This window comes from Scyliorhinus canicula, chromosome 23 (assembly GCF_902713615.1).
Source record: "Scyliorhinus canicula chromosome 23, sScyCan1.1, whole genome shotgun sequence".
NCBI lineage: Eukaryota > Metazoa > Chordata > Chondrichthyes > Carcharhiniformes > Scyliorhinidae > Scyliorhinus > Scyliorhinus canicula.
Genome location: NC_052168.1, coordinates 8,007,317 through 8,034,407, shown reverse-complemented (window position 1 = coordinate 8,034,407; position 27,091 = coordinate 8,007,317). Strand labels below are relative to the sequence as shown.

The 27,091-nt window shown below is 53.1% G+C and overlaps 1 protein-coding gene across 1 annotated transcript in view; it reads right to left on the bottom strand.

The window, feature by feature from the left end:
• The window catches only part of shank1 (SH3 and multiple ankyrin repeat domains 1), a 194,947-nt gene that overhangs the window by 129,214 nt on the left and 38,642 nt on the right, over positions 1-27,091 (bottom strand). Inside the window, 5 exon segments of the mRNA XM_038783965.1 lie at positions 718-784; positions 14,453-14,530; positions 19,439-19,555; positions 20,776-20,943; positions 25,347-25,498. Of these exon segments, the coding sequence (XP_038639893.1) occupies positions 718-784; positions 14,453-14,530; positions 19,439-19,555; positions 20,776-20,943; positions 25,347-25,498 (582 nt within the window).

The following is a 27,091-nucleotide window of genomic DNA, read 5'->3' as shown; positions in this document are numbered from 1 at the left end:
TGGATAAGAGCAAGCTTAGAGAGAGTGGAAAAGGGACCAGGCTGACCAGAGGAGTATCACAATCATCAATGGTTAAGCCATGAATAAGGGGCTTGGGCAGCGTCTGAGGAAGGGGCAGAGTTGGGCGAGGGGTCGGCGGGCGCGGCCTTTATTTCTGACAGGCTCCGTCCTGAGTCAAATCATCACTGGGTCCGCGGCTTCCTGTCAAAATAACGGTCGAGGTAGCAGAAGGGCAACAGTCCCAACAGAGGTGGTGGATGGGTCAGACGCTAGCTAAATGGACAAGTGCTGTGGCACGACGGAACACAACAGCCAAAGCAAACCCCACCGCGTCGTTCTGTCACGTTGCACTTTGAGGCCCATACATTTTGGGAAAACTGGTAAATCCCGGAGAATTTCGTGGCCCAGATTCCAGGCACACGACTGGGTCAGTGGGGGGTTCGCCACAGTAAAATAAAATAAGACCCCCGGGTTCGCGTCGCAACCACACGTGTCGCAACCACACGCGTCGCAACCACATGCGTCGCAACCACACGCACAATCTGAACAGGAAGGATTTGCAGGGTGGGGGGGGGGAGGGGGAGGCAGGGGGAGTGGCACAGGGTGAATTGCTCATTCGGGAAACTGGTGCGAAGACGATGGGCCGAATGGCCTCCTTCTATGTTGTTGCCACACAATTGGGTGTCTGATGAGAGTAAAGAAGAGTCTCCGACGTACCCACATCCGTGTCCTTGTGATTCTTGATGAACTCGCCCAGCTCGAAGTTTCCAGCGATGATCGCAACCTGGGCAGGAAGAAGGCGAAGACTTTAACCGAAGGCCTTCAGTCAGCCACCTACAGGCGTGCCGTCAAGCCCCGCACGCAGCTCACCCTTTATTCGCCAAACACATCGGGCACACGGCGCATCATAATGCCAAATAGCAGCTGGCGTGTCCCTCAGTGCCCGGCGCACAGCCCATACCAGAGTGTGTGTGTGTGTCTGTCTGTCAGCCCCTGGTACATGTACCATTCTGGTCGCCGCATTCCTGGAAGAATGCGATCGCGATGGACCCAGGAATTTGACAGAGGTTGTAGACTTATATGGTGAACTTTAGCGATGCGGTAAGGATGGAGAGGCAGGGATGGTTTTCCTTTGAGGGGAGAGATTTGATTACGGTGCGTAAAATTACATGGGGTCTGGATGGAGTGGGGAGGGAAGGCCAAGAGGTCACTCAGCAGGGGGCCATAGATTTAAAGCAATTGGTCGAAGGATTAGGGGAGAGATGAGGAAGGTTTCTTGGTCCAGACGGTTGTTGTGTGTCTGGAGCTCACTGTCTGAAAGGATGGTAGAAGCAACAACCATCTAGTGAGTGCTTATGAAGACTAAGAGGCCAAGAACTGGAAAATGGGATTAAATTCAATGGTTCTTCAACAGCTGACAGGGACACAGTGGGCTGAAAGGCCTCCTCCAGTGCCTACATTTCAATGATTCCATTGTGATTGTAATTGGATTTGGTGCAGGAAGGGTTGAAAGGCTGGGTTAGTGTGCGACTGCTGCAGTCACGTTTTTTAAATCCTGGTTTGAAAGGCAGCTAGACCTCTTGGGAGCCAGAGGTGCAATTAAAGCATCGTAAAAGTATGGAGGGTCCCCTGAGGAGTAGTTAATTGGAGGCATTGTGTTCAGTTCAGTGAGATGATGTAGTTAATGGGAGGAGCCCGGGGTTGAAGCAGTCGGGTGTTAAGGGTTTTCAGAGAGCTCCGGTTTGTGGCTGGAAGGCAAGCTGAGATGCTTCTGAAGAAATACAGCCAGAGATTCTGCATGGTTCTGGGAGGGTTCAGGTCTATCTTTTCAAAACGTCTCAAAAGGCATCCTGAGTGCTAACTGCATTTAAAAGCCATGATGTGGAGATGCCGGCGTTGGACTGGGGTGAGCACAGTAAGAAGTCTTACAACACCAGGTTAAAGTCCAACAGGTTTGTTTCAAACACGAGCTTTCGGAGCACGGCTCCTTCTTCACCTGAAGAAGGAGCCGTGCTCCGAAAGCTCGTGTTTGAAACAAACCTGTTGGACTTTAACCTGGTGTTGTAAGACTTCTTACTGTGCATTTAAAAGTGGATTGAGAGCTGAAATGGTTTGTTGTTTGAGTGGGAATAAAGATAGCAGTTAAGGGTCACTGTATCGATTAGCATTGTCTAAGGGGTAATTGTAGGCTATTTCCTGGTGTGATGTTAAAGATACTTTAATCCTGTGTTCGTAACAGATTTTGTTTTAATAAAGTATATCCCTATTCTGCATGAAATCAATCCTGGAGTGAGGTATCCTTTCCTCAGAGTCTTACAGAATTAGAATTAAATATTGTGGTTTCTGTCCAGTGCTCTGGCCACTGTCGGGGTCGGGTCTGGGATCGAAGTGTTATCTACCCAGAGGCTGGCGAAATCTCAGTGCCAGCTCCTGTACGTATATACCAGACAAGCTGAACGCTAACACCAGCAGGGCAGAACGTTCGCGAGACGGGCAAGGTGCGTGGTGTGACTCACTGATGATCAAACAGAACTCACGGCGTCAGCATTTACAGAGTGTCTCGTTTAGAAAAGTAAAAAGGTCATAAAAAAAGGGTCAGCTCAAATTAAACTTTGACCTTACATTTCATCGTGCCAGCTGGACTGAGTGGTGGCAGGGCCCGTGGGACAGCTGTGGGTTCAAAATCCACTCTCCTCCAGCACAGGGGCCTGTAATAAAGGCTGGTACTCCAGTGCAGCTCAGCGGGAGTGTTGCCCTCGCCAACACTGGATGAGGTGTTTAGCCACCTACCCTTCGCACGGTGACCTTTTGGATGTTCACTTGAGTCGCACAGTCACCTTCGTCAGCACCTCCCAAAACCGCGACCTCGGGCACCAGGAAGGCCAAGGTCAGCAGGTGCGTGGGAGCACCGGCAGCTGCGAGTGGTACGTCATTCTGACCTGGAACTATGTCAGCCATTCCTTCACTAAGGCTGGGTCAAAATCCTGGATTCCCCTCCCTCACATCACTGTGGGCGCACCGACACCACACGGGCAACAGCGGATCAAGAAGGCGGCTCACCACAAGGGGGGGGGGGGGGGGGGGGAAAGAATGCTGGCCCAGCCAGCGGTGCCCATATCCCATTAATGAATAGTAAAAAAAGTGTTTGGTCCCTTGAGGGAGGGGTGAAAGCTACAGAATTGTGTAAAAAAAAAATCAACCCATTTGCCACTGGTTCGTCAACGGACGCACCTTTGAGGATACCTACAGGCCACGGCTTGAAGCGTGGGTCGACACTGTAGACAAAACCCAGGCAACGAGGCCAATCAAGAACCACCAATCAGATTGTACTCAAATCAAAAGGCGCGTGCGTAAAAGGGTGAGGGGAAAACATGGAGCTTGAGAGGTTCTAGATCCTAGGCAAGAATGGGTTTCCGTGGAGGACGTTACAATGAACCTCAGTTTCATTTGGGTCAAGCAATGGGAATCTTCGATCAATCCACCAGTCCAGGTTTGCAAGTTCACTTGAGTAACACAGTCGCAAAACATTTCCCAAACTCTTTGCCTGTTAAAGAAAAAAGAAAAAACGGCCTTGCCTGGAAAACTAGGCCAGTCACATCCAGGGGACGTGGGCTCAAAATAGAGCTGTGCTAGTTTATCCTCTCACAATCCAAGGACACCATCCAACGCAAAGATAAATATGCAGTCCTCTCCAGCTCCTGCTGAAATAGAAATCTAGGTCGCACAGAGGGGCACCAGTCAACCACAAGAGAGTTTCACAATTCCCTGTCGCCATTAGCTCCCATCAATCATTACAGCAAATAAATGCGTTGCGCGTTTGCTGTGAGTGGTAATGTATGGAGGAGAGGCCATTTGTCAGTGAGGGGGATGGTGGGTGAGGGGGTAGGGGGGCTTTGACTCACTGACAGTCTTTAAATGGTGGCGCATGCTGGGCAAAGCAGTCTCGCAAACTCTTGCCCCCCACGCCATACCCACCCAGTGAACTTGCCACCTTTGCCTCTTCTTTACTCTCATCAGATCTGTGCCCCTCTCGATCCTTCCACCAATGGGAACAGTTCCCCCCCCCCCCCCCCCCCCCCCTCGGCTCTCTCCAGACCCCCCCCTCACGCTTCTGAATGCGGCGACTAAATCCCCTCTCAACCTTCTCTACTCCAAGGAAAACAGGCCCAACTTCGCCCATCTTTCCGTGTGACTGAAGTTCCTCGTCCCTAGAACCATTCTCACGAAACTTTTCTCTCCTTTCCAACCCCCTCAACTCCGACAACAATGACGAGATGTCCTCGGGCTGTTAATCAGAGGAAGCTCACTACTGCAGGCGCCCAACTAAGGATATCCTTCCGAGTGTCTTCATAATCTGCTGCTCCAGCCTGGGCCATTCCAAAGATCATTTGCCGGTTTCATGAAGTCCTGACAACACTTTTTCAATTCTATCTATGGCCACCCGCGCCCCCGTCTCTCCCCAACCCCCTGGTCCTGACCCTCTCCCCACATTATATCTTAGAGAAGCTGTGTTAACTTGGATCAAACATTGGCTAAACTGCACCGAGAAGTCAGTGAAGAATTCTGGTCACATTGTTACAAAGAGGACGTATGGCCACCGGCAAAAAAAACAGCTCACAAGAATAATACCAGAACAGAGATGGTACCAGGAAGAAAGCGGTCAGGAAAGATTGGATATATTGTAGGGAAGAGCGGCAACTCATGACCTGGGGGTCACAAGCGGCCCATCTGGGTTCCGAACGGGGCCCACAAGACATTTTGTTGATCGGTGCCCAGACGTGGGGTCGCCACAGTCCCCTGATTTCCGTTATTTTTTTTTTCCTACAAGTATGACTGAAGCGATTCGCACGTAAAGCGAGGGATAGTGAAGTGAGGTGCGAGCTGATGGCTCACAACATTGACTGTGAGAGCCGTGCGCTCCTTCTGCGTCCAAAGTGTAAATATTTCTTTGTTTTTACCATTTGAAGTTGATGACAGCACGGTAGCACAGTGGTTAGCACAGTGGCTTCACAGCACCAGGGGTCCCAGGTTCGATTTGTGGCTTGGGTCACTGTCTGTGCGGAGTCTGCACGTTCTCCCTGTGTCTGCGTGGGTTTCCTCCGGCTGCTCCGGTTTCCTCCCAGAAGTCCCGAAAGACGTGCAGGTGAATTGGACATTCTGAATTCTCCCTCTGTGTACCCGAACACTCGTCGGAGTGTGGCGACGAGGGGATTTTCACAGTAACTTCATCGCAGGGTTAATGTAAGATGACTTGTGACATTAAATGATTATTATTATTTTTCCCAATTAAGGGGCACTTTAGCATGGCCAAGCCACGTAACCTGCACATTTGTTTGGGAAGTGGGACTTACGCAGTTTCTATTAATGTGCAAATGATTAAGCATTTTCCATAACTCGTTGTGAAATATTAAATGTATTTAATCTTATTCACGGGGTCATGGTGAGTGAATGAGCCCCGATTTCAATCTTGCCTCTCATTGAGATAAAGGTGGGCCCACCATGCAGCCCACTCAGAGTGTTCAGGTGAGGTAAAGTTAAAATCGAGGTCTTAAAGTTAGGAACGGGCTTGATGATGTGACATGGAAAAGTATTTTTCCTTTATTTTTTTTCCAAGGGACGTGAGCATCGCTGGGCGGGTCAGCGTTTTTTGGGCATCCCTAATTGCCCTTGAACTGAGCGGTTTGCTCGACCATTTCTGGAGTCACCAGAACTAGGTAAGGACAGCAGATTTCCTTCCCAAAGTGACATGAGTGAAGCAGATGGGACTCCCCGGGGGTGTCGGAGAATTCCGCCCCATGGCCGAGACTGGCTTTACATATTCCAGATTCCGATTAATTGAATTTAAATTCTGCCGTGGTGGGGTTCGAACCCGTGACCCCAGAGCATTAACCTGGGACCCCGGCTCCCTAGTCCAGTGGCTACTACCACTGCACCACTGTCTCCCCTCTTGGGGACTCCAATGGGAGGGACCATAAATGTCAGATTGTCACCAATGAATCGAATCGGGAATTCAGGAAGAACGTCTTCACACAGAGAAACGGTGAGATTATGGATCTCGCTGCCCAGGCACGGAGGGATTTCAGGGGCAAATTAATATGTACATGAGGGAGAAAGGATTAGAAAAAATTCATGGGGTGAATTGAAGAGGGTGGATAGATTCCCACTTGGGGGATGAACACCAACAGCTGGACCAAGGTTTCTGAGAGGGCGTGCTGCACTGTCTGAGGGTCAGTACTGAGGGAGTGCTGCACTGTCTGAGGGTCAGTACTGAGGGTGTGCCGCACTGTCTGAGGGTCAGTACTGAGGGAGTACTGCACTGTCTGAGGGTCAGTACTGAGGGAGTGCTGCACTGTCTGAGGGTCAGTACTGAGGGAGTGTTGCACTGTCAGAGGGTCAGTACTGAGGGAGCGCTGCATTGTCTGAGGGTCAGTACTGAGGTAGTGCTGCACTGTCTGAGGGTCAGTACTGAGGGAGTGTTGCACTGCCAGAGGGTCAGTACTGAGGGCGTGCTGCACTGTTTGAGGGTCAGTACTGAGGGAGTGCCGCACTGTCAGAGCTCCAGTACTGAGGGAGTGCCGCACTGTCAGAGGGTCAGTACTGAGGGCGTGCTGCACTGTCAGAGGGTCAGTACTGAGGGCGTGCCGCACTGTCGGAGGGTCAGTACTGAGGGAGTGCCGCACTGTTTTAGGGTCAGTACTGAGGGAGTGCTGCACTGTCAGAGGGTCAGTACTGAGGGACTGCCGCACTGTTGGAGGGTCAGTACTGAGGGAGTGCTGCACTGTCAGAGGGTCAGTACTGAGGGAGCGCCGCACTGTCAGAGGGTCAGTACTAAGGGAGTGCCGCACTGTCAGAGGGTCAGTACTGAGGGAGTGCCGCACTGTCAGAGGGTCAGTACTGAGGGAGTGCGGCACTGTCAGAGGGTCAGTACTGAGGGAGCACTGCACTGTCAGAGGTTCAGTACTGAGGGAGTGCTGCACTGTCAGAGGATCAGTACTGAAGGAGTGCCGCACTGTCAGAGGGTCAGTACTGAGGGAGTGCCGCACTGTCAGAGGGTCAGTACTGAGGGAGTGCCGCACTGTCAGAGGGTCAGTACTGAGGGAGTGCGGCACTGTCAGAGGGTCAGTACTGAGGGAGTGCTGCACTGTCAGAGGATCAGTACTGAAGGAGTGCCGCACTGTCAGAGGGTCAGTACTGAGGGAGTACTGCACTGTCAGAGGGTCAGTACTGAGGGAGTGCTGCACTGTCAGAGGGTCAGTGCTGAGGGAGCTCTGCACTGTCAGAGGGTCAGTACTGAGGGAGTGCCGCACTGTCAGAGGGTCAGTACTGAGGGAGTGCTGCACTGTCAGAGGGTCAGCACTGAGGGAGTACTGCACTGTCAGAGGGTCAGTACTGAAGGAGTGCCGCACTGTCAGAGGGTCAGTACTGAGGGAGTGCTGCACTGTCAGAGGGTCAGCACTGAGGGAGTGCTGCACTGTCAGAGGGTCAGTACTGAGGGAGTGCTGCACTGTCAGAGGGTCAGTACTGAGGGAGTGCTGCACTGTCAGAGGGTCAGTACTGAGGGAGTACTGCACTGTCAGAGGGATTGTACTGCGGATATGCTGCACTATCAGGTGGGCTGGTGTAAGGAATGCACTTAAATTAGAAATACTATTTTTGGGATGCAATCAATCTCAATTAAATGAACTGTATGAACCACTTCCACATCTTCCCTGAGGGAAACCTGTTCTACTCGTGCACTGAAACACTGGAAGATCATAAGGTGTTAGAGCCTCGAGTTTGTGCCGTCAGTCAATAAAGTTAAGGCTGAACTGATTGTGACCTTAACTCTACTTTACTGCCTGCCTCGCCAATCACCCTCAACTGCCTCGAAGATAGCAATTCTGTCTAACTCGGCCTTGAATCTATTCAGTGACCCAGAACCTCGATTGCTCTCTAGAGGGCAGAATCCTAGACTGGAGATCCTCCGGGAGAGGAATTTCCTCCTCCCCCAATTTTTAATGGGTCACATCTTACTTTTGAACCATGCCCCCTAGTTTTAGGTTTTCGCCACGAAGGGAAAGAATTCTCTCAGCATCCAACCTGTTAACCCTCCTGAAAACTATATCTGTTTCAGTAAGATCACCACTCATTGTTCACAATCAACTTCTCACTCTTCCAAATGTGGCGCGTGTTTGTGTGTGTGTCTGTGTGTTTGCGAGTGTGTGTGTATGACAGTGTGTGTTTGTGTGTGTTTATGTGTCTGCGAGTGTGTGTGCATGACTGTGTGTGTTTGTGTGTGTGTCTGCGAGCGTGTGTTCATGACAGTGTGTGTTTGTGAGAGTGTGTCTGCGAGTGTGTGTGTGTGCATGACAGTGTGTGTTTGTGAGAGTGTATCTGCGAGTGTGTGCGTGCATGACAGTGTGTGTTTGTGAGAGTGTGTCTGCGAGTGTGTGTGTGCATGACAGTGTGTGTTTGTGTGAGTGTGTCTGCGAGTGTGTGTGTGCATGACAGTGTGTGTTTGTGTGAGTGTGTCTGCGAGTGTGTGTGTGCACGACAGTGTGTGTTTGTGTGAGTGCGTACGTCTGCCAGTGTGTGTACGTGTCAGTGTGTGCTTGAGTGTGAGTGCGTGCGTGTGTGTGTTTATTTATTCACGGGGATGTGGCTAGGCCAGCATTTATTGGCCATCCCTAGTTGCCTTTCAGAAGGTGGTGGTGAGCTGCCACCTTGAACTGCGGCAGTCCATGTGGTGTAGATACACCCACCGTGCTGTCAGGGAGGGAGTACCAGGATGTTGACCCAGCGACAGTGAAGGAACGGGGATATATTTCCCAGTCAGGGTGGTGAGTGGCTCGGAGGGGAACCTCCAGGTGATGGGGTTCCCAGGTATCTGCTGCCCTTGTCCTTCTAGATGGTCGTGGTCATGGGTTTGGAAGGTGCTTTCGAAAGAGACTAGGTGAGTTGCTGCAGTGCTTCTCATAGATGGTCCACTCGGCTGCCACTGTTTATTGTTGGAGGATTTGAATGTTTGTGGAAAGGGGAGCAATCAAGCGGGGCTGCTTGGCCCTGGATGGTGTCGAGCTTCTTGAGTGTTGTTGGAGCTGCACTCATCCAAGGAAGTGTTCCATCACACTCCTGACTTGTACCTTGTAGATGGTTGACAGGTTTTGCGGGGGGTGGGGGGTCAGGATGTGAGTTACTTGCCGTAGGATTCCTAGCCATTGACCTGCCCTGGTAGCCATAGTGTTTATATGGCTGGGTCCAGTTCAGTTTCTGATAAATGGTAACCCCCAGGATGTTGATTGAGGGGGATTCAGCGATGGTAATGCCATTGAATGTCAAGGGGCGGTGGTTAGATCCTTTCTTGTAGGAGATGGTCATTGCCTGGCACTTGTATGGCGTAAATGTGACTTGCCGTTTCTCAACCCAGCCTGGATATGGTCCAGGTCTTGCTGCATTTGGACATGGACTGCTTCATTATCTGAGGAGTCACAAATGGCGCTGAACATTGTGCAGTCATCCGCAAATATCCCCACTTCTGACCTTATGATGGAAGGGAGATGGAACAGCTGAAGACTGAGGAACTCCTGCAATGATGTCCTGGAAGTGTGTGTGTGTGTGCGAGTCTGTGTGTGTGTGTACACACCCACATGTATATACAGGGGTGTGTTTGTATATGGGTGTGCATGCCCACGCACATTGGGTGCATATGTGTGTGTGTATATATGTATATGGGTGTCCATCTGTGTGTGTGGCCGCACATATGCATACATCTGTGTGCAGGATGTGTGTGTGGGTGTGTGTATGGATGTTTGTACTCCTGTGTGTGTATGTGTGTGCGTCAGTGCCTGTGAATGGAGAATGGAGACTCTTTCATTCAAAGATATCCCCAGGCTGTCTGTCTTATGGGGGACCTGCCAGACTATCACTGGCTGAAAGCCTTAACTCCTTTGTAGAGTTAACCATGGCATGTTGAGAATGAGCCTGGTGTATTTTTGCCGGGCATTGTTTAACAGGGCACCAAACCTCGGCTCAGCACAGATCCGACATCACCTCTGTTCTAAAATCCCCATCCACGTTTTCAAATCCCTCCATGGCCACGCACTCTGTTATCTCCTGCAGCCCGTCACACTCCCAAGGTCCCGGCGCTGCCCAATATTGGCCTCCCGAGCATCCCCGATCTACATTGCTCCCCAGTGCCGACTGTGCCAGGGGCCCTCGGCTCTGGAACTCCTCCTTTAAACCTCCTCAGAACCAATCTCTCTGGGCAAGACGTTTGGCCGTCTGTCCCTGGATCTCCTGATGTGCCACCCCTCCCCCCACTCCCCGCGTCAAGTTATCGTTGATTATCACTCCTGTGAGGCACCTGGGGTCTGATTTACCAGGTTAAAGGCGCTGTATAAATTCAGGCTGTTGTTGAAAGGTACAGCAAGCTGCAGACGGAAACGGGGGTCAGATAATGTGGAACATTGAGCGGGAAACACCTGCTCCTGTATTTCACCTTCATCGCTCTGCATCCAAACTCTCCTCCATGGGGAACCTTGGAGTAGAATTTTATGTCTGCTGTGGGCCCAACCTGGAAGGGCGCTACATCGCGGGTGCTGATGTCGGGCGCGCATCCCAATGCCACCATTGCGCAATGTTACGGTCGGTGGGTGCAATTGTGGATCGACAGCACCCCCGCCAAAAATGATGCTGCTTGTTGAGGACACTCAATCCCCAAGCGACCAAGATTTTGCACGCCCCTTGCCATTTCAAGCTCGGCGCAGGGCAGGCGTATTTAACTTATTGGATGCAGGAGCGAGAAAGAAGGGGCATGGAGAAACGGCTGGATGAGGAGTTGGGAGTTTCTGGGAGTGAGCTATGGCGGTGTGAAAACTCCCACGGGACCGACGGGGACGACCCGATCGATGTCCCGGGGTGGTGGGGCTCGTGGAATACGAGCCCCCGGCTGAGGGGCGGAGGCCCAACACTGGGGCACGTCAATTGCCCCAGATTTAAAAAAACCCCCACCCAAGAGGGAGCCGGCACCTCAGGATGGCAACCCGGCTGGGTTGCTTAGTTGCTGCATTTCCGAACTGTGGGTCGGAAATAAGCTGCTCGTGACTCACCTTTTCGGGGTTCCTGACTGACGGCAATAGGTGGTGTTTTGGAGAGAGTGTTTTCGGTGTTGGGCTGAGTGTGGCGCTCTCGGGTCATTCGCTGTCCTCTTTCGGACAGCTGGGAACCGCGCACCCTGCTCCGTGGGCCAGCGCAGGCCATTCTGCTGTGGTTCCTCCGCTGGCTGCCTTTGAACCTTTCACGCCAGGCTGCCATTGGACACAGCACCCGCCGTGCCCTGAACCCCCCCCCCCTCCCCCCCACACCAATCCCGCTGGCCCAATGCATCCATGATTTACGCTGGCTGGCACGTATGCGTAATATCGCGATCCTGAATTGACCTCAGATGGGAACGGAAATCGCGGTCGTCCAGCGTGCACGTCCCGCGTGAACCTCTGCCCTTGGGAGACAGCAACTGCCTCCACCCAAGGAGTGTCTTTTCTCTAATTGGATGCGGGCAGGGCCCAGCATTTATTGCCCACCTGTAATGGCCTCTGAACTGATTGACCAGCTCGGCCATTTCAGGGGGGCAGTTCAACGGGGCAGCACGGTAGCATTGTGGGTAGCACAATCGCTTCACAGCTCCAGGGTCCCAGGTTCGATTCCGGCTTGGGTCACTGTCTGTGCGGAGTCTGCACATCCTCCCCGTGTGTGCGTGGGTTTCCTCCGGGTGCTCCGGTTTCCTCCCACATTCCAAAGATGTGCAGGTTAGGTGGATTGGCCATGATAAATTGCCCTTAGCGTCCAAAATTGCCCTTAGTGTTGGGTGGGGTTGCTGGGTTATGGGGATAGGGTGGAGGTGTTGACCTTGGGTAGGTTGCTCTTTCCAAGAGCCGGTGCAGACTCGATGGGCTGAATGGCCTCCTTCTGCACTGTAAATTCTATGAATTCTATGAAACTAACGTCAGCCACGTTACTGTGGGTCAGGGTTAGGATTCGGGTTAGGGTCAAGGTTAGGTTTAGGATGAGGGTAAGGGTGACAGAGTTAGGGTTCGGCTACGCACAACAGATTTTCTTCCCTAGTTAGCGAACCGGATGGACTTACTGTTTATAACCCGAAATTCCTCATCATTTTTTTATGAATTGAATTCACATTTCACCAGCTGCTCGGCTGAGATTTGAACCCGTGTCCCTATATACTAGCCTAAATCTCTGGGCTAGTAGTCCAGTGGCACGACCGCTATGCCCCCCACCCCCTCCCTTCAGGGAGGCCAAGCCGCTATGGCAACGTACACCTTTCCATGCATGTTGTAATGTGAAGCTATGAAATGAAATGAAAGGCATTCACTTATTCGCTTAGAACATAGAACAGTACAGCACAGAACAGGCCCTTCGGCCCTCAATGTTGTGCCGAGCAATGATCACCCTACTCAAACCCACGTATCCACCCTATACCCGTAACCCAACAACCCCCCCCCTTAACCTTACTTTTTTGGACACTAAGGGCAATTTAGCATGGCCAATCCACCTAACCCGCACATCTTTGGACTGTGGGAGGAAACCGGAGCACCCGGAGGAAACCCACGCAGACACGGGGAGGACGTGCAGACTCCACACAGACAGTGACCCAGCCGGGAATCGAACCTGGGACCCTGGAGCTGTGAAGCATTTATGCTAACCACCATGCTACCGTGCTCCCTTCCGTCACTGACCAGCTCTTCCGTCTCTCGCTCTTCCCGACAGCTACAGCGTGTCGGAAGGATTTGCAGGTTGACACTCAACCTGTTTGTTCACGTTTCTGAGCGCCCCTGCCGTTGCCCATTGAGTCCCGGGATGGGCCTCGACCCTGGGGTAGGCACGCCAACCCACCACAAAGGCTGCAAGCCTTCTTTCCAGCCGAGGGGAACACAGCAATTCGGAGCAGTGGGGGGTGGGGGTGATTGTGTTGCCATTGACGTGTTACCAGTCCTGAAACGGGGTCTGGTATTGAAAGGGCGATGGAGCCTAATTCTAATTCTCAGAAATTTAGAGTACCCAATTATTTTTTCCAATTAAGGGGCAATTTAGCGTGGCCAATCCACCTACCCTGCACATCTTTGGGTTGTGGGGGCGAACCCCACGCAGACACGGGGAGAACGTGCAAACTCCACACGGACAGTGACCCAGGGCCGGGATTCGAACCCGGGTCCTCAGCGCCGTAGGCAGCAATGCTAACCACTGTGCCACCGTGCTGCCCTATGGAGCCAAATTCAATAGTAATTTTCAATTGGGAATGGGAATGAGGTGAATACTCAATGAAATGAAAACGAAAATGAAAATCGCTTATTGTCACGAGTAGGCTTCAATGGAGTCACTGTGAAAAGCCCCTAGTCGCCACATTCCGGCGCCTCTCCGGGGAGGCTGATACGGGAATCGAACCATGCTGCTGGCCTGCTTGGTCTGCTTTAAAAGCCAGCGATTTAGCCCAGTGAGCTAAGGGGAAAAGCCGCAGGATTATGGGGAAGGAGTAGTGTGGGGGTGGGGGGGGGGGGGGGGGGGGGGAGAGGCCCGAATTGGATCGCTCTTTCAACGAAAACTCACTCTTGTAAATCCTCTTTTCACTTTCTCCAGCGCCTCCATATCCTTGAGATAAGCTGGAGAGCAGAAGTGTGGACAGTACTCCAAGTGTGGCCTAACCGTGGCTCAGTTGTATATAATTATATTCCGCGTTTTGTGCGACTCGGGACCTTACCCCTCTTTTCCTCCCTCCGCAAACGCTGCCTGACCAGCTGGACCTTTCCGCCTTTCACTTCAAACCCTCGATAAAGAACCGCAATGCTTTGTTAGTAATGCTTCAACCACACCCCCACCAGGTAACCCCCCTGAGCCGAGGCTTCTCCATCAACAACCTGAATCTCTCGGCCACAGACACTCCCTGCCTGCCAGTTTGCTGAAGTGACGATGGGCCCTCCGGCTGTGCTTCTGGAGATGTGCTTCAGCCAACACAAAGACTCTGGATGTTAAAACCCGCACGGGTTTAACGGGGTCGGGATGATTAACTACCCCGTGGATCTTGCAGAGTAGGAGCTTCCCCAGTAAAGGGGTGGGTGACCCTTAACAATACTTGACTTTGTATAGATAGAGTCGATTAGTCAGGTACGGACTGGAGAAGACCCAGTAAGGAACTACTGGAGCTGTGTGTAATAGTTATCGTAAAATGTCGTAAAGTTTCGACGTAGTTGGGGCGGACTCTTTATTGCCCTTACAAAACCGGGCTAACCTAGGATGGGAACATTCAAGATGGGAAACTCTCCAGGGTCTGGATCAGCTGCGGAATAAGGCGCCACCATATACGCTTGATGCTGCATTCACCACCCGCGCACATCTACACCCAGGGAGCTGGCAAGCCGGGGCAAGGCCACGCTCGAGAGGCCCGAGAGAAGGACATGGTCCTCACCTGGAAGGACGTCTGTCGGTTGTTGTTCTTCATGTCCTTTTTGGCTCCCCGGTAGAGCAGAACGCGAGTGCAGCTATCCTGTGTAGGGAGAGGAGCACAGTGGTTAATGGAGAGATGGACAGACAGATAGTCACACACACCGACACACATACACACACACACACACACACACTCACACACACGCATTAGACATGCACACACTAACTGGAACACAGTGATTAATGGAAAGACGGAGACAGATAGACTTCTATGCACACGTGCACTGACAGGAGCGCGCACACGTGCGTGGGCACACGCACACATGACACTGACGAGACAGGAACACAGTGAGTAATGGTGAGACAGCGATGTGTGAAGAGAGGGAGAGACACACAGTCGCACACACATAACCTGGCACAGGGAACCAATGATCAGCAGGCAGAGCCAGACAAAGAGGGGTACAGGGACAACGCGGTTAATGGATCGAGGCACAATGCTAAACTTGCACAAAACAGCCTCTTTATCTTTTGCTCTCTCTCTCTCTCAATTGTGCCCTTTCCCTCTTTCTTGCTGTCTTCTATCCTCTCCTTTCTCTCCCTCACTCGCTCCGTTTCTTACCCTTGTGTGCATTAGTGACTCACTCTCATGTTTACTGATCCCCCCCCCCACCCCCCACCCCGGGATGTGCGAAGTGGAGGGGAAAGCAGAGATGAAGAGGGTGAGAGAGAGCGAAAAGAGGGAAGGGGAAACAGAAAGACTAGAGGGAGAGAGCGGAGAAAGGGAGTATGTGAGGAGAAAATGGGTGACTGGAGAGACGGGGAGTTCTAATGCAGGAAACCCAATTTGCGCACAGCAACCTCTCACAAACAACGATGTAATAAAGAACCGGATAATCTGTTTTAGTAATGTAACTTGAGGGATGAATGTTGGTCAAGGCGCGAGGGAGAACCCTCCTCCCCCTCTTAGAAATTGTCAACTGAGATGGGCCTTGGTTTTGAAATTTCACCTGAAAGACGGCATTTCCGCATTTTGCCAACCATTGCTGAAAAAAGGCTATTTGTAGAGGCGTAGCCATGGTGAGTGCGCCAGTTGATGGTGACTGACAGTTAACTGCCAAGCATTGTTTGAAATTTAAACCAGGCAGCTTGACTCAGATTGGTCAAGGCATTGCACTGAGGAATGAACCAGCGAAGGCTGTCACTTATTTTGTTCATCTGAAACAGCTGCAATGTGTCTACAGGTTCTTTCTGTCGGCAAATAACAGGACCCTGTGTATTAATATATGTAGCTTCCAGTACACGTAAATGTGCCACGCTGCAAGCCCAACTGACAATCTTAAATTGATTGTAGGTGTGATTCTTAGCACACTGCAGACTATTTAGCAAATGTTGTCCAATCATAGAATCACAGTGAATGTACCACACTACCAAATGACTACTTTGCTGATTATGTGCTTGACAGGGGACAGGGGGCAGATGAAAAGAAGCAAAGAACAGAAAGTGAAAGGAACAGAGAAGAGAAGAGGGGGAAAAGTAGGGATAAAGGAGGAGAGTAAGATGATGGGGTGCAAGAAAAGACAGAGAAGGGAGTGCAAGAGCTCACATTGATCTTTACTAAAATAAATTCAGCTGACGGAGAGAACAAGAAAGAGAGCAAGGGAGAGAGAGCAGAACACAGAGACTTAAGACGTAAAAATCAAAGAGAGCGAGAGTGTAAATGTGAGAGAGAGAAAGATAGAGAGAGAGGGGGGGAGAGAGGGAGCAAGAGAGATAGGGTGCATGATGGAGAGAGGGAGATAGATAAAGAGAGTGGGAGAGAGAGATAGAGGGAGAGACAGAGAAATGAAAGTGAATGAAAATCGCTTATTGCCAAGAGTAGGCTTCAAATGAAGTTACTGTGAAAAGCCCCTAGTCGCCACATTCCGGCGCCTGTTCGGGGAGGCCGGTAGGGGAATTGAACCGTGCTGCTGGCCTGCTTTAAAAGCCAGCAATTTAGCCCAGTGTGCTAAACCAGCCCCCGAAGGAACAAGAGAGGAATAAGAGAGTGGGAGAGAGAGAGAGAGAAAGAAAAAGAGAGATTATTTTCGTATAAGAGAAACAAAAAAGAGAGAGGGAGAGTGAGCGAACAAAAATGAGAGCGGAGCATAGAGACTTAAGACAGGAAAATCCAAAAGAGGAGAACGTCAGAGAGGGTCCGGCCAGTTTATTTCACGAGACCCTTCAGCTAATTGGCTTCAAGGATATTCACAGCCTTCGAATCGGTGTCGAGGCTCCTGCGTTTAAACCTTGTCTGCCCTCGGGTGACCTATCCTGCCCGAGATCCACTGATCTCGCTCCAGCAGCATCTTACCAGGAATTTGCCACCCCACCCTTCACCAATCTCTCTATATGTGTTTCCAAACCCCATCTCTGTCGCAGGGCAAGGTGGTGGTGTGTGGGGAGGGGGAAGACAGGGTGGTGGTTGTTTGGAGGGGGGGGGCGGAGATGGGAGGTTGATCTGCAAACCCTCACCACAGGGAGGAAGTCACCCTCACAGGTCAGAGAGTTAAGGGGGGGGGGGGGTCAGAATTAACCGGGCCCAATCCAATTCGTACAAGAGTGGCCGAATCTACTGGCAACAAGAGATCGTCCCTCAGGTTCTGTACTTAGCTGATATTTAGCCCATAGAATCATAGGAATTTACCGCATCAATGCAGGCCATTCAGCCCAGCCTGTGGCCAACAACAATCTCATTAATCCCACTCTCCTGCTCTTTTCCTCATGGCCCTGCAAATCTGATTGTTGCCAGTATTTATCCAATTGCCCCATTTAAAGTGCTGATTGAAGCTGCTTCCACAGGGGCCGCCTTCTGGGTCACTGTGCATTTTGCCTCCAACTCTCGTGCCAGTCGTCTTAAAATCTGTGGGCGGGATTCTCCGCTGCCCGTGCCGATATCGTAATCAGCGATCGGGCAGAGAATCGACTGCGACTCCCAAATCAGGGCCGGTGCCAGCTTGACGTTGGCCGGGCATGCTCCTCCCCCTCGGACGTGGCGTAATCGCGTCGCGCGGCGCACGCCGTTTGTGCGTCATCGGAAGACCCTCCCAAGATGCTTTGCTCTCGATGGGCCGAGTTACCGACCACGCAATTGACGTGTGGGTCTGTTTGGTCGGTAACCCGGCGTGGCGGCTGTAGACTGTGTCCAGCGCCGCCACACTCGGCCGAGGGAGGGGGGTGGGGCTTCCGCTAGGTCTGGGGGGATTGGTGGGGGGGATGGCAAGGGGGTGGCCTTTGGGGTCACGGATGGCGGGTCGGATCCGGGTCATGTTGTACGGCGCGACCACTGCAGGTTGTCAGCCGTGCGCATGCGCGTCCACGGACCCGGCCGTCCTCCGCCCATTTTCGGCGCGGGAGCCGGGAGTTTCACCCGGTGCCGCTGCTAACCCCTCACCGCTCCCGGATTTTGACGTGGTTAAACTCCCGCCAATTCTCCGTTTCAGCGGCTAAGTGCCGGCCCTGCGTCTTTTGGCCACACTGGCTCCCGAGTTATTCTACGATTCACGGATTTAAGCAGCTCACTTACGTCTCCCAGTCTAAAATCAAATCGGATCAGGAAATAGAAATTTTTCTCAATAAAGCATGGGTCGCAGGTTTGAAACTCCGAAACACTGTGTACAACACCACACGGGGTAGCTGAGGTGAATAGAACTAGACTGTCGCTGAAAAGAGGGGCCTGCTGTCAAAGTTTTAAGTCTGGCACTCATCGACACAAAACTCAAGAGTGCCAAATTTCAAACAATCACAATAATTTACACTGCAGGAGTAAATGGTGCTGATTGGTCCAGTGCCTGTGTGCTGCCATGGTACCTGAGCTGTACATTTTCAGCGATTGGCTGATCCGATCAAACAGCCTTTTCCTTCGATTGTTTGCAACAGGCAAAGTACAGACCGTACGCAAATGGTCTGCGCTTGCAAAACCCAAATCAAGTCGGGTAGCAAGGGGGGCAGCACGGTAGCACAGTGGTTAGCACTGTTGCTTCACCGCTCCAGGGTCCCAGCTTCGATTCCCGGCTTGGGTGACCGACTGTGCGGAGTCTGCACGTTCTCCCCGTGTCTGCGTGGGTTTCCTCTGGGTGCTCCGGTTTCCTCCCACAGTCCAAAGCTGTGCAGGTTAGGGGGATTAGCCATGATAAATTGTCCTTAGTGTCCAAAAGGTTAGTGGGGTTACGGGGATAGGGTGGAAGGGTGGAAGCGTGGGCTTAAGTCGGGTGCTCTTTCCAAGGGCCGGTGCTGACTTGATGGGCCGAATGGCCTCCTTCCGCACTGTAAATTCTATGATTCGATGAAAACATCTGTTAGACGTAATTCCACATTTGGGCAGCACTTGCTGAACACTCCTAAGTGCGGCACTAGCTGCGCTAACAACCGATTTCAGAGAATCGGTCAAGCTGGTAACGTGGCTCATTTACATTTCAGGGGGTCGGTGCGGACTCGATGGGCCGAATGGCCTCCTTCTGCACTGATTCTCTGAACGGGATAAACACCTTTAAGGGGGAAGCGCGTGCGGGAGAAGAGAGAGAAAGGAATAGAAAGTTACGCTGATAGAGGATTTGAAGGAGGGTCTTTGTGGGGTTTAGGCATCAACATGAAGTAGATGGACTGAGTGACCTATTTCTGTCCTATACATTCTGTGCCAAGAGGGGTAGAACGTGGATGGGACCCCCCCCCCCCACCCCGCCCCCCCCCCCCCACGGGCACAGAGACTAGCACAACCCAGTCCAATTCATCCCTGCATAACTGCGATTCTGTAAATTCACTGCGCAAATCCCTCAATTAGATCCCAGCCCGTAACTCCCTCCCAGGTTTCTGTTGCAGGAACCCTTGCCCCTCTGTAAAGTGGGTGCTCAGAGGGTGCGGCAGTGGTAAGGGGGGGTAAAGGGGTAGGGTGACTGGGAGGCAGGAAACATCAATTAAGCCCATCAAAAAAAATACAGTAACTCATTCAACATAACTCACATCAGATACCGACCCTGTTGTAGAGAGCACACAGATGTAGCGCTGTATTCCCTGAAGCGTTCAAGCTGTTGATTTCCGCGCCGTAGAATAACAGATGTTCCAGGTGCTGCGCGTGACCGTGGTGGCAAGCCTGTGGGAGACAAAGACGGAGGATGAGTGCACCTTCCCGCAGTATTCCCCGTGTCCCTTCACATGACGATGAGGTCGATGGGCTGTCGGCTCACGCGGAGCATCAACGCCAGCAGGGAAAAGACTAGGCCGAAGGGCCTATTTTTCGACTGTTGGAACGGCAGGACCTGTACACGGGGGAGCCATGCGTCAGTTCACCGCCCCGCGTTCATTCCGCACGGGCCAGCGGGTGAGCAACGCCAACCGCGGGACGTTGCGCGGCCTTATCTTCTACTCTTCCGAGGAATTTGGCTGTGGTTGGAAAGGCCCAGCATTTGCTGCCCGTCCTTGCTCGGCCATTTCAGAGGGGGCAGGTTACGAGTCAACCGCGTCGCTGAGGGTCTGGAGTCACGTGTAGGCCAGACCGGGTAAGGACGGCAGATTTCCAAATTGGGAAGATTCGGGGCGGGAGCGTTCGCCGCCTCAGCCAGGATAGTGGAGGAGGAAGTGGATCCGGACCCCCTTTTGGTGGCGATATTTGGGGTCTCAGAGAAGCCGGAGCTCGTGGAGAGGAGGGAGGCCGATGTCGTGGCCTTCGCCTCTCATGATTGCACGGCGGCGAATTTTGCTGGAGTGGCGGTCGGCATCGCCGCCGGGGGTAGCGGCACGGCTGAGTGACCTGTACGACTTCCTGCGGTTAGAGAAGATAAAGTATGAGTTAAGGGGCTCAGCAGGGGGGTTTGAGAAAAGGTGGGGGGGGATGTCTGTGACCGTGTTTGAGGAGCTGTTCGTCGTAGGGGTGTGAGGGGGAGGGGTGGCAGGATGAAAAAGGGGGAAAATCTATACAGACTGTACAGTTGATTGTTGGGAAGTATGTTTCCCGGGGTGCTTTGCTACATGTTTGTAATAAAATACATTTGAACAAAAAAGGACAGCAGATTTTCCTTCCTCAAGGGGCATTAGTGAACCAGATTGTTTTTTACGGCAATCGCTGATGGTTGCCGTGGTCACCACTACTGTGATGAGCATAATAATTCCAGCTTTATCCATTGGGTTTAAATTTGAAGCTCTGTTCCCTCCCAGGACGTTAGCCTGGGTCACGGGGGCTGGCTGATCAATGCTGGCCTGCCCTGCGACGCTTAAATCCCGTGAACGATTAAATGGAGACGATGGGACGCCGGAGTCGGAGAGGTTCACAGTCGGGCAGGGTGGGGGTCCCGGATCGGAATATTTGCCGCCTACCTGGTGAATTTCTTGCCAGCCATTCTCATCGGCGAAGCCTATCTGAGCTCGGCTGTACAGCAAGAGTTCGCAGCAGCTGCTGTCTCCGCCTACGATGGCCGTGTGGTACAGCGGCGTCAGCGCGCGGCGGTCCTTGTAATTCGGGGAGGCTCCTAACTCCAGCAGCGTCTGGGGAAGGAAGGAAGGTGGGGGGGGGGGAGAAAAAAAAACAACGAAAGGTGACATTCCTAAACATCACCAGTGGACGCTGCCTCATCAATCAGTGAATTCCACCAACCCCGCTTTTCAGAACGTGGGAGCAGGAGCAGGCCATTCGGCCCCTCGAGCCTGCACCGCCGCCATTCGATGAGATCGTGCCTGACCAGGGTGTGGTCCCCATCCCATTTACTCTTCTGGGATTCTCCCCCCTCTCACATCACCCTTCTGGAATAGTCGGGAACGTCGCCACAAGCCAGGGATGACCTGGCTAGAGGCTGAATTAAATTCCTTCCACTGAGACCCCAACAATGTGCCTTCGCCCACTGGAGCCCAGTTACGAGTGGTGTACCACAAGGATCTGTTTTGGGGCCACTGCTGTATGTCATTTTTATAAATGACCTGGAGGAGGGCGTAGAAGGATGGGTGAGTAAATTTGCAGATGACACTAAAGTCGGTGGAGTTGTGGACAGTGCGGAAGGATGTTACAAGTTACAGAGGGACATAGACAGAGCTGGGCTGACAGGTGGCAAATGGAGTTTAATGCAGAAAAGTGTGAGGTGATTCATTTTGGAAGGACTAACAGGAAGACAGAATACTGGGCTAATGGTAAGATTCTTGGTAGTGTGGACGAGCAGAGAGATCTCGGTGTCCATGTCCGTAGATCCCTGAAAGTTGCCACCCAGGTTGAGAGGGTTGTTAAGAAGGTGTACGGTGTGTTAGCTTTTATTGGTAGAGGGATTGAGTTTCGGAGCCATGAGGTCATGTTGCAGTTGTACAAAACTCTGGTGTGGCCGCATTTGGAGTATTGCGTGCAGTTCTGGTCGCCGAATTGTAGGAAGGATGTGGAAGTATTGGAAAGGGTGCAGAGGAGATTTACCAGGATGTTGCCTGGTATGGAGGGAAGATCTTATGAGGAAAGGCTGAGGGACTTAAGGCTGTTTTCGTTAGAGAGAAGAAGATTAAGAGGTGACTTAATTGAGACATACAAGATGATCAGAGGATTAGATAGGGTGGACAGTGAGAGCCTTTTTCCTCGGATGGTGCTGTCCAGCACGAGGGGACATAGCTTTAAATTGAGGGGAGATAGATATAGGACAGATGCCAGAGGTAGGTTCTTTACTCAGAGAGTAGTAAGGGCGTGGAATGCCCTGCCTGCAACAGTAGTGGACTCGCCAACACTAAGGGCATTCAAATGGTCATTGGATAGACATATGAACGATAAGGGAATAGTGTAGATGGGCTTTAGAGGGGTTTCACAGGTCGGCGCAACATCGAGGGCCGAAGGGCCTGTACTGCGCTGTAATGTTCTATGTTCTAAAGCTCGGGCAGTCAGAGAGGTCATTGTGATGAATGCAGGGATTTCAGATATTTTTATGTGTTTGGTGCAGTAAGGGTTCAGTATGTGCGTGTGACTGCTGCGGTCACGTTTACAAAAATCCTGGTTTGAAAGCCAGCCGAGCTTTTAGGGTCAAATATGCAATTAAAGCATCGTAAAAGCTTGGGCTCGTGGACTTTTGTTTATATTAAGAAGGTTCCCTGCGAGTGGTCAATTAGAGATATTGGCCGGGATTCTCCGCCTCACCTCTCCCCCGACCGGCCGGCGGGGTTCTCCATTTCGCCAGCCGGCCAATGGGGTTTCCCAGTGTGGGGCAGCCCCACGCCATCGGGAAACCCCCGGGCGCCGGCATAATGGAGAATCCCGCCGGCGGAGAATCCCGGCCATTGTGTTCAGCTTAATAATACGTAATTATTGGGAGGCGGCAGGGGTTTTTTGAGGTTTTCAGGGCTAGTCTTTTGCTGGAAGGTTTGGAGCTGAGAAGGTTTATGAAGAAAAACAGTCAGAGATTCGGAATTATTCCGACGGGGGTCAGGTCTCTGCTCTCAAGCAGTCTCAAAAGACCTCTCTTTCTCAAAGTGGCGTGTCCAAGGCATCTCTGGGCAGCAAGTAATCCTGAGCCTGCTAACTGTATTTAAAAGTGGATTGAGAGCTGAGATGGTTTTGTTGTTTGAGTGGGAATAAAGATAGCAGTTAAGGTTCATTACGTTACTGTATCGATAATCATTGTTTAAGGGGAAATTGTAAGTTATTTTCTCGTGCGATGTTAAAGATATTTTAATACTGTGGGCGCGATTCTCCGCCCCCCACGACGGTTCGGAGAATAGCGGGAGGGCCTTCCCGACATTTTTCCCGCCCTCCCGCTATTCTCCCCCCCCCCCCCGCCCAACTCCCGACACGAATCGCTGCCGCCGATTTTTTACGGCCGGCAGCGATTCACAGCTGATAGATGGGCCGAAGTCCCAGCCCTTTACGCTGTTTTTACGAACGGCAAACACACCTGGTCTGGCCGTTCGTAAAAACGGCGGGAACAACTCGCTTTTTATAACCATGGCACCGATTGGCACGGCAGTACCACGGCCGTGCCAAGGGTGCCATGGGCCCGCGATCGGTGGGCACCGATCGCGGGCAGCGGGCCCGATGCCCGCGCACTATTTCTCCTTCCGCCGCCCCGCAGTATCCATTCGTGGGGCGGCTGAGGGGTATCCCGGCCCGCGCATGCGCGGGTTTCGCGCAAATACGCGATGACGTCATCCGCGCATGTGCGGGTTGGAGTCTTCCAATCCGCGCATGCGCGGCTGACGTCATATGACGCGTCAGCCGGCGCTAACTCCGGCAAGCGGGCTTAACGAAATTCGTTAAGCCCGTGATGCCAGAGCTTGCGGCGTCGGGCTGCTAGCCCCAACCAGGGACCAGAATCGGTTCCCGGTCGGGAAGGGGCGCGCTGGCGTCAAACCCGCCCGGGTTTGACGCCAGCCTTACGATTTCTCCCGTTTGGGAGAATCGCGCCCTGTGTTGGTAATAAAGTTTGTTCCAATATACCCATATCTCTATTTTGATATTGGGGACTCGATCCAGTATCCTAGACACTGTTGGGGTGTGGTCCAGAATCGTAATACCATCAAGCAATAATTAACACTTAGCGGCTTCATAGTCTGAGACACAGATTAGAAGCACTCGGAGCTCGATACCCGCGAGAGTGGTGAGAGTGGAGACACTCACTGATTTCAAAAGGCGATTGGATGGGCTCTTGGATGGTCTATGGGAATAGAGCGGGAGAAGCGACCAATCGCATGGGCCGAATGCCTTCCTTCTCTGCAAAGAGGAACTGAGACGAGACTTCACTTTGAGCGGCAAAAACACTTTGCTGCCCGCGAAATAACTTCTGATGTTTAGCCGCTGTCGTAACGTAGGAGACGCGGCGGCTAATTTGTGCACAGCAAGATTCCAAAAACAGGAATCTGACGGCGACGTCGCGCAATCTGTTTCTTTCGTGATATTGATCTGGGGGATAAATATTGGCCAGGGCGCCAGGGAGAAACCGTGCCCCCACCACCCCTCTCCAACCCTCCTTGCCCATGTTCGAAATGGCGGCTGTGGGATTTTTTTTCTTTTTGGTTGCGTTTACCTGAGAGGGCATTAGTCTAACATCTCATCCGAAATATGGATTTATTTTGTATTTTCAAGGCACGCAGGCCAGTTCAGTACCGTTCAGTTCAGTACCGTGTGATGCGTTTCGATGGTGAGCCAGACAGCGAGATGCAAGGTCTTGTGACTTTGTACCTTGCATTCATCAGGACAGACACAAGAATACCAAATTTCAAAGGGACCAACATTTTCTGCTGCACAGGAAAAGGGGTCGGCAAGTTGACTCTGATTGGTCGAGGCATTCACATGGAGAATACACCAGGGAACCATTGCCCCGAGACTTTTGTTTAATTAAAGGTGCAGGGCCTGGACATGTCCCTTTTGTCTGCAGAGGACGGGTTCCCCGCGTATGCATATATATCGCAAGCCTAATTTATTCATAACGAAAACAGAAAATTATGGAAAGTCTGGTAGCATCTGTGGCGAGAGAAACGACGTTAACACTTAGAGGGCAGATGCCTCTTCTTCAGAGTTGAAGAGAGGGAGAGTGATGAATTTTATCCTGTTTAAGAGGGGGTAGAGCAGATGGAGCCAAATAGATGGTCAGCAATAGGTGGGAGCTAAGACAGACTTGACAAAGATGTCATGGGCACAGGACAAGGGGAGGGTTCATGTTTAAGACTGAAGAAGGAGCTGACACCAGCATTAAGGTAAGACAGCGGGATGTATTAATAGCAGAACACGGGTCAGCGTTCCGTGAAAGCAAAACTTAAGAACCTGTGGGTGGGGGGGGGGCAATCAGACAATTGTATTAAAAGGGGGTCAAGTTGGAAGAGCGGGTCCGTGGTCTGAAGTTGTTCTGAGTGATTTAGGCATTACGATTTGGGGATTTTTTTGGGGGGTGGGGTAACACATTCTAGATTTCCCCCCTCTCCAGCTCCATAGTTACCAAGACTCCATTGTAATTCCTGGTGATTGCGGCTTTGTGGAGCGCGGTCATGCCATCTCGTGCTCGAAAGTCAATGTGTGCGCCTCCCAGACACAACACACGGATCACATCTGAGCAGTTCTCCAGCTGCGCGGATAGAGTCAATGGCACTTCTGTGGGGCAAATTGGAAAGTTTACTTTTCACTGTACCTCGGTGACAATCAATCTAAATCTGAGTTTATTCCGAGCGTTGCGATCGTAATCTTTACACAGAACAACAAAGGCCAGCGCTGGGCACTTCCTGCTCCTCAAACCGAAGGGTTCAAAGACCAACCCTCCCCCTCCCTCACCGACCTCCCCTCCCGCACACACCTCCCCTCCCTCACCCACCTCCCCTCCCTCACCGACCTCCCCTCCCGCACCCACCTTCCCTCCCTCACCCACCTCCCCTCCCTCACCCACCTCCCCTCCCGCATCCATCTCCCCTCCCGCACCCACCTCCCCATCCGCATCCACCTCCCCTCCCCAATCCACCTCCCCTCCTTCACCCACCTCCCCTCACCCACCCACCCCTCCCCCACCCACCTCCCCTCCCGCACCCACCTCCCCTCCCGCACCCACCTCCCCTCCCGCATCCACCTCCCCTCCCCCCTCCCCTCCCGCACCCACCTCCCCTCCCCCACCCACCTCCCCTCCCCCACCCACCTCCCCTCCCTCACCCACCTCCCCTCCCTCACCCACCTCCCCTCCCCCACCCACCTCCCCTCCCCCACCCACCTCCCCTCCCCCACCCACCTCCCCCTCCCTCACCCACCTCCCCTCCCGCACCCACCTCCCCTCCCTTACCCACCTCCCCTCCCGCATCCACCTCCCCTCCCCTACCTCCCCTCCCTCACCCACCTCCCCTCCCGCATCCACCTCCCCTCCCCACCTCCCCTCCCTCACCCACCTCCCCTCCCCCACCCACCTCCCCTCCCGCATCCACCTCCCCTCCCCCACCTCCCCTCCCTCACCCACCTCCCCCCTGCACCCACCCCTCCCTCACCCACCTCCCCTCTCGCACCCGCCTCCCCTCCCGCACCCACCTCCCCTCCCTCACCCACCTCCCCTCCCTCACCCACCTCCCCTCACCCACCTCCCCTCCCCCACCCACCTCCCCTCCCCCACCCACCTCCCCTCCCGCACCCACCTCCCCTCCCTCACCCACCTCCCCTCCCTCACCCACCTCCCCTCCCCCACCCACCTCCCCTCCCTCAACCACCTCCCCTCCCTCACCCACCTCCCCTCCCGCACCCACCTCCCCTCCCTCACCCACCTCCCCTCCCCCACCCACCTCCCCTCCCCCACCCACCTCCCCTCCCCCACCCACCTCCCCTCCCGCACCCACCTCCCCTCCCGCACCCACCTCCCCTCCCCCACCCACCTCCCCTCCCCCACCCACCTCCCCTCCCCGCACCCACCTCCCCTCCCGCACCCACCTCCCCTCCCCCCGCAATCCACATCCCCTCCCTCACCCACATCACCTCCCTCACCCACCTCCCCTCCCCCACCCACCTCCCCTCCCCCACCCACCTCCCCTCCCGCACCCACCTCCCCTCCCGCACCCACCTCCCTCCCCCACCCACCTCCCGTCCCTCACCCACCTCCCCTCCCCCACCCACCTCCCTCCCCCACCCACCTCCCTCCCTCACCCACCTCCCCTCCCTCACCCACCTCCCCTCCCTCACCCACCTCCCCTCCCCCACCCACCTCCCCTCCCTCACCCA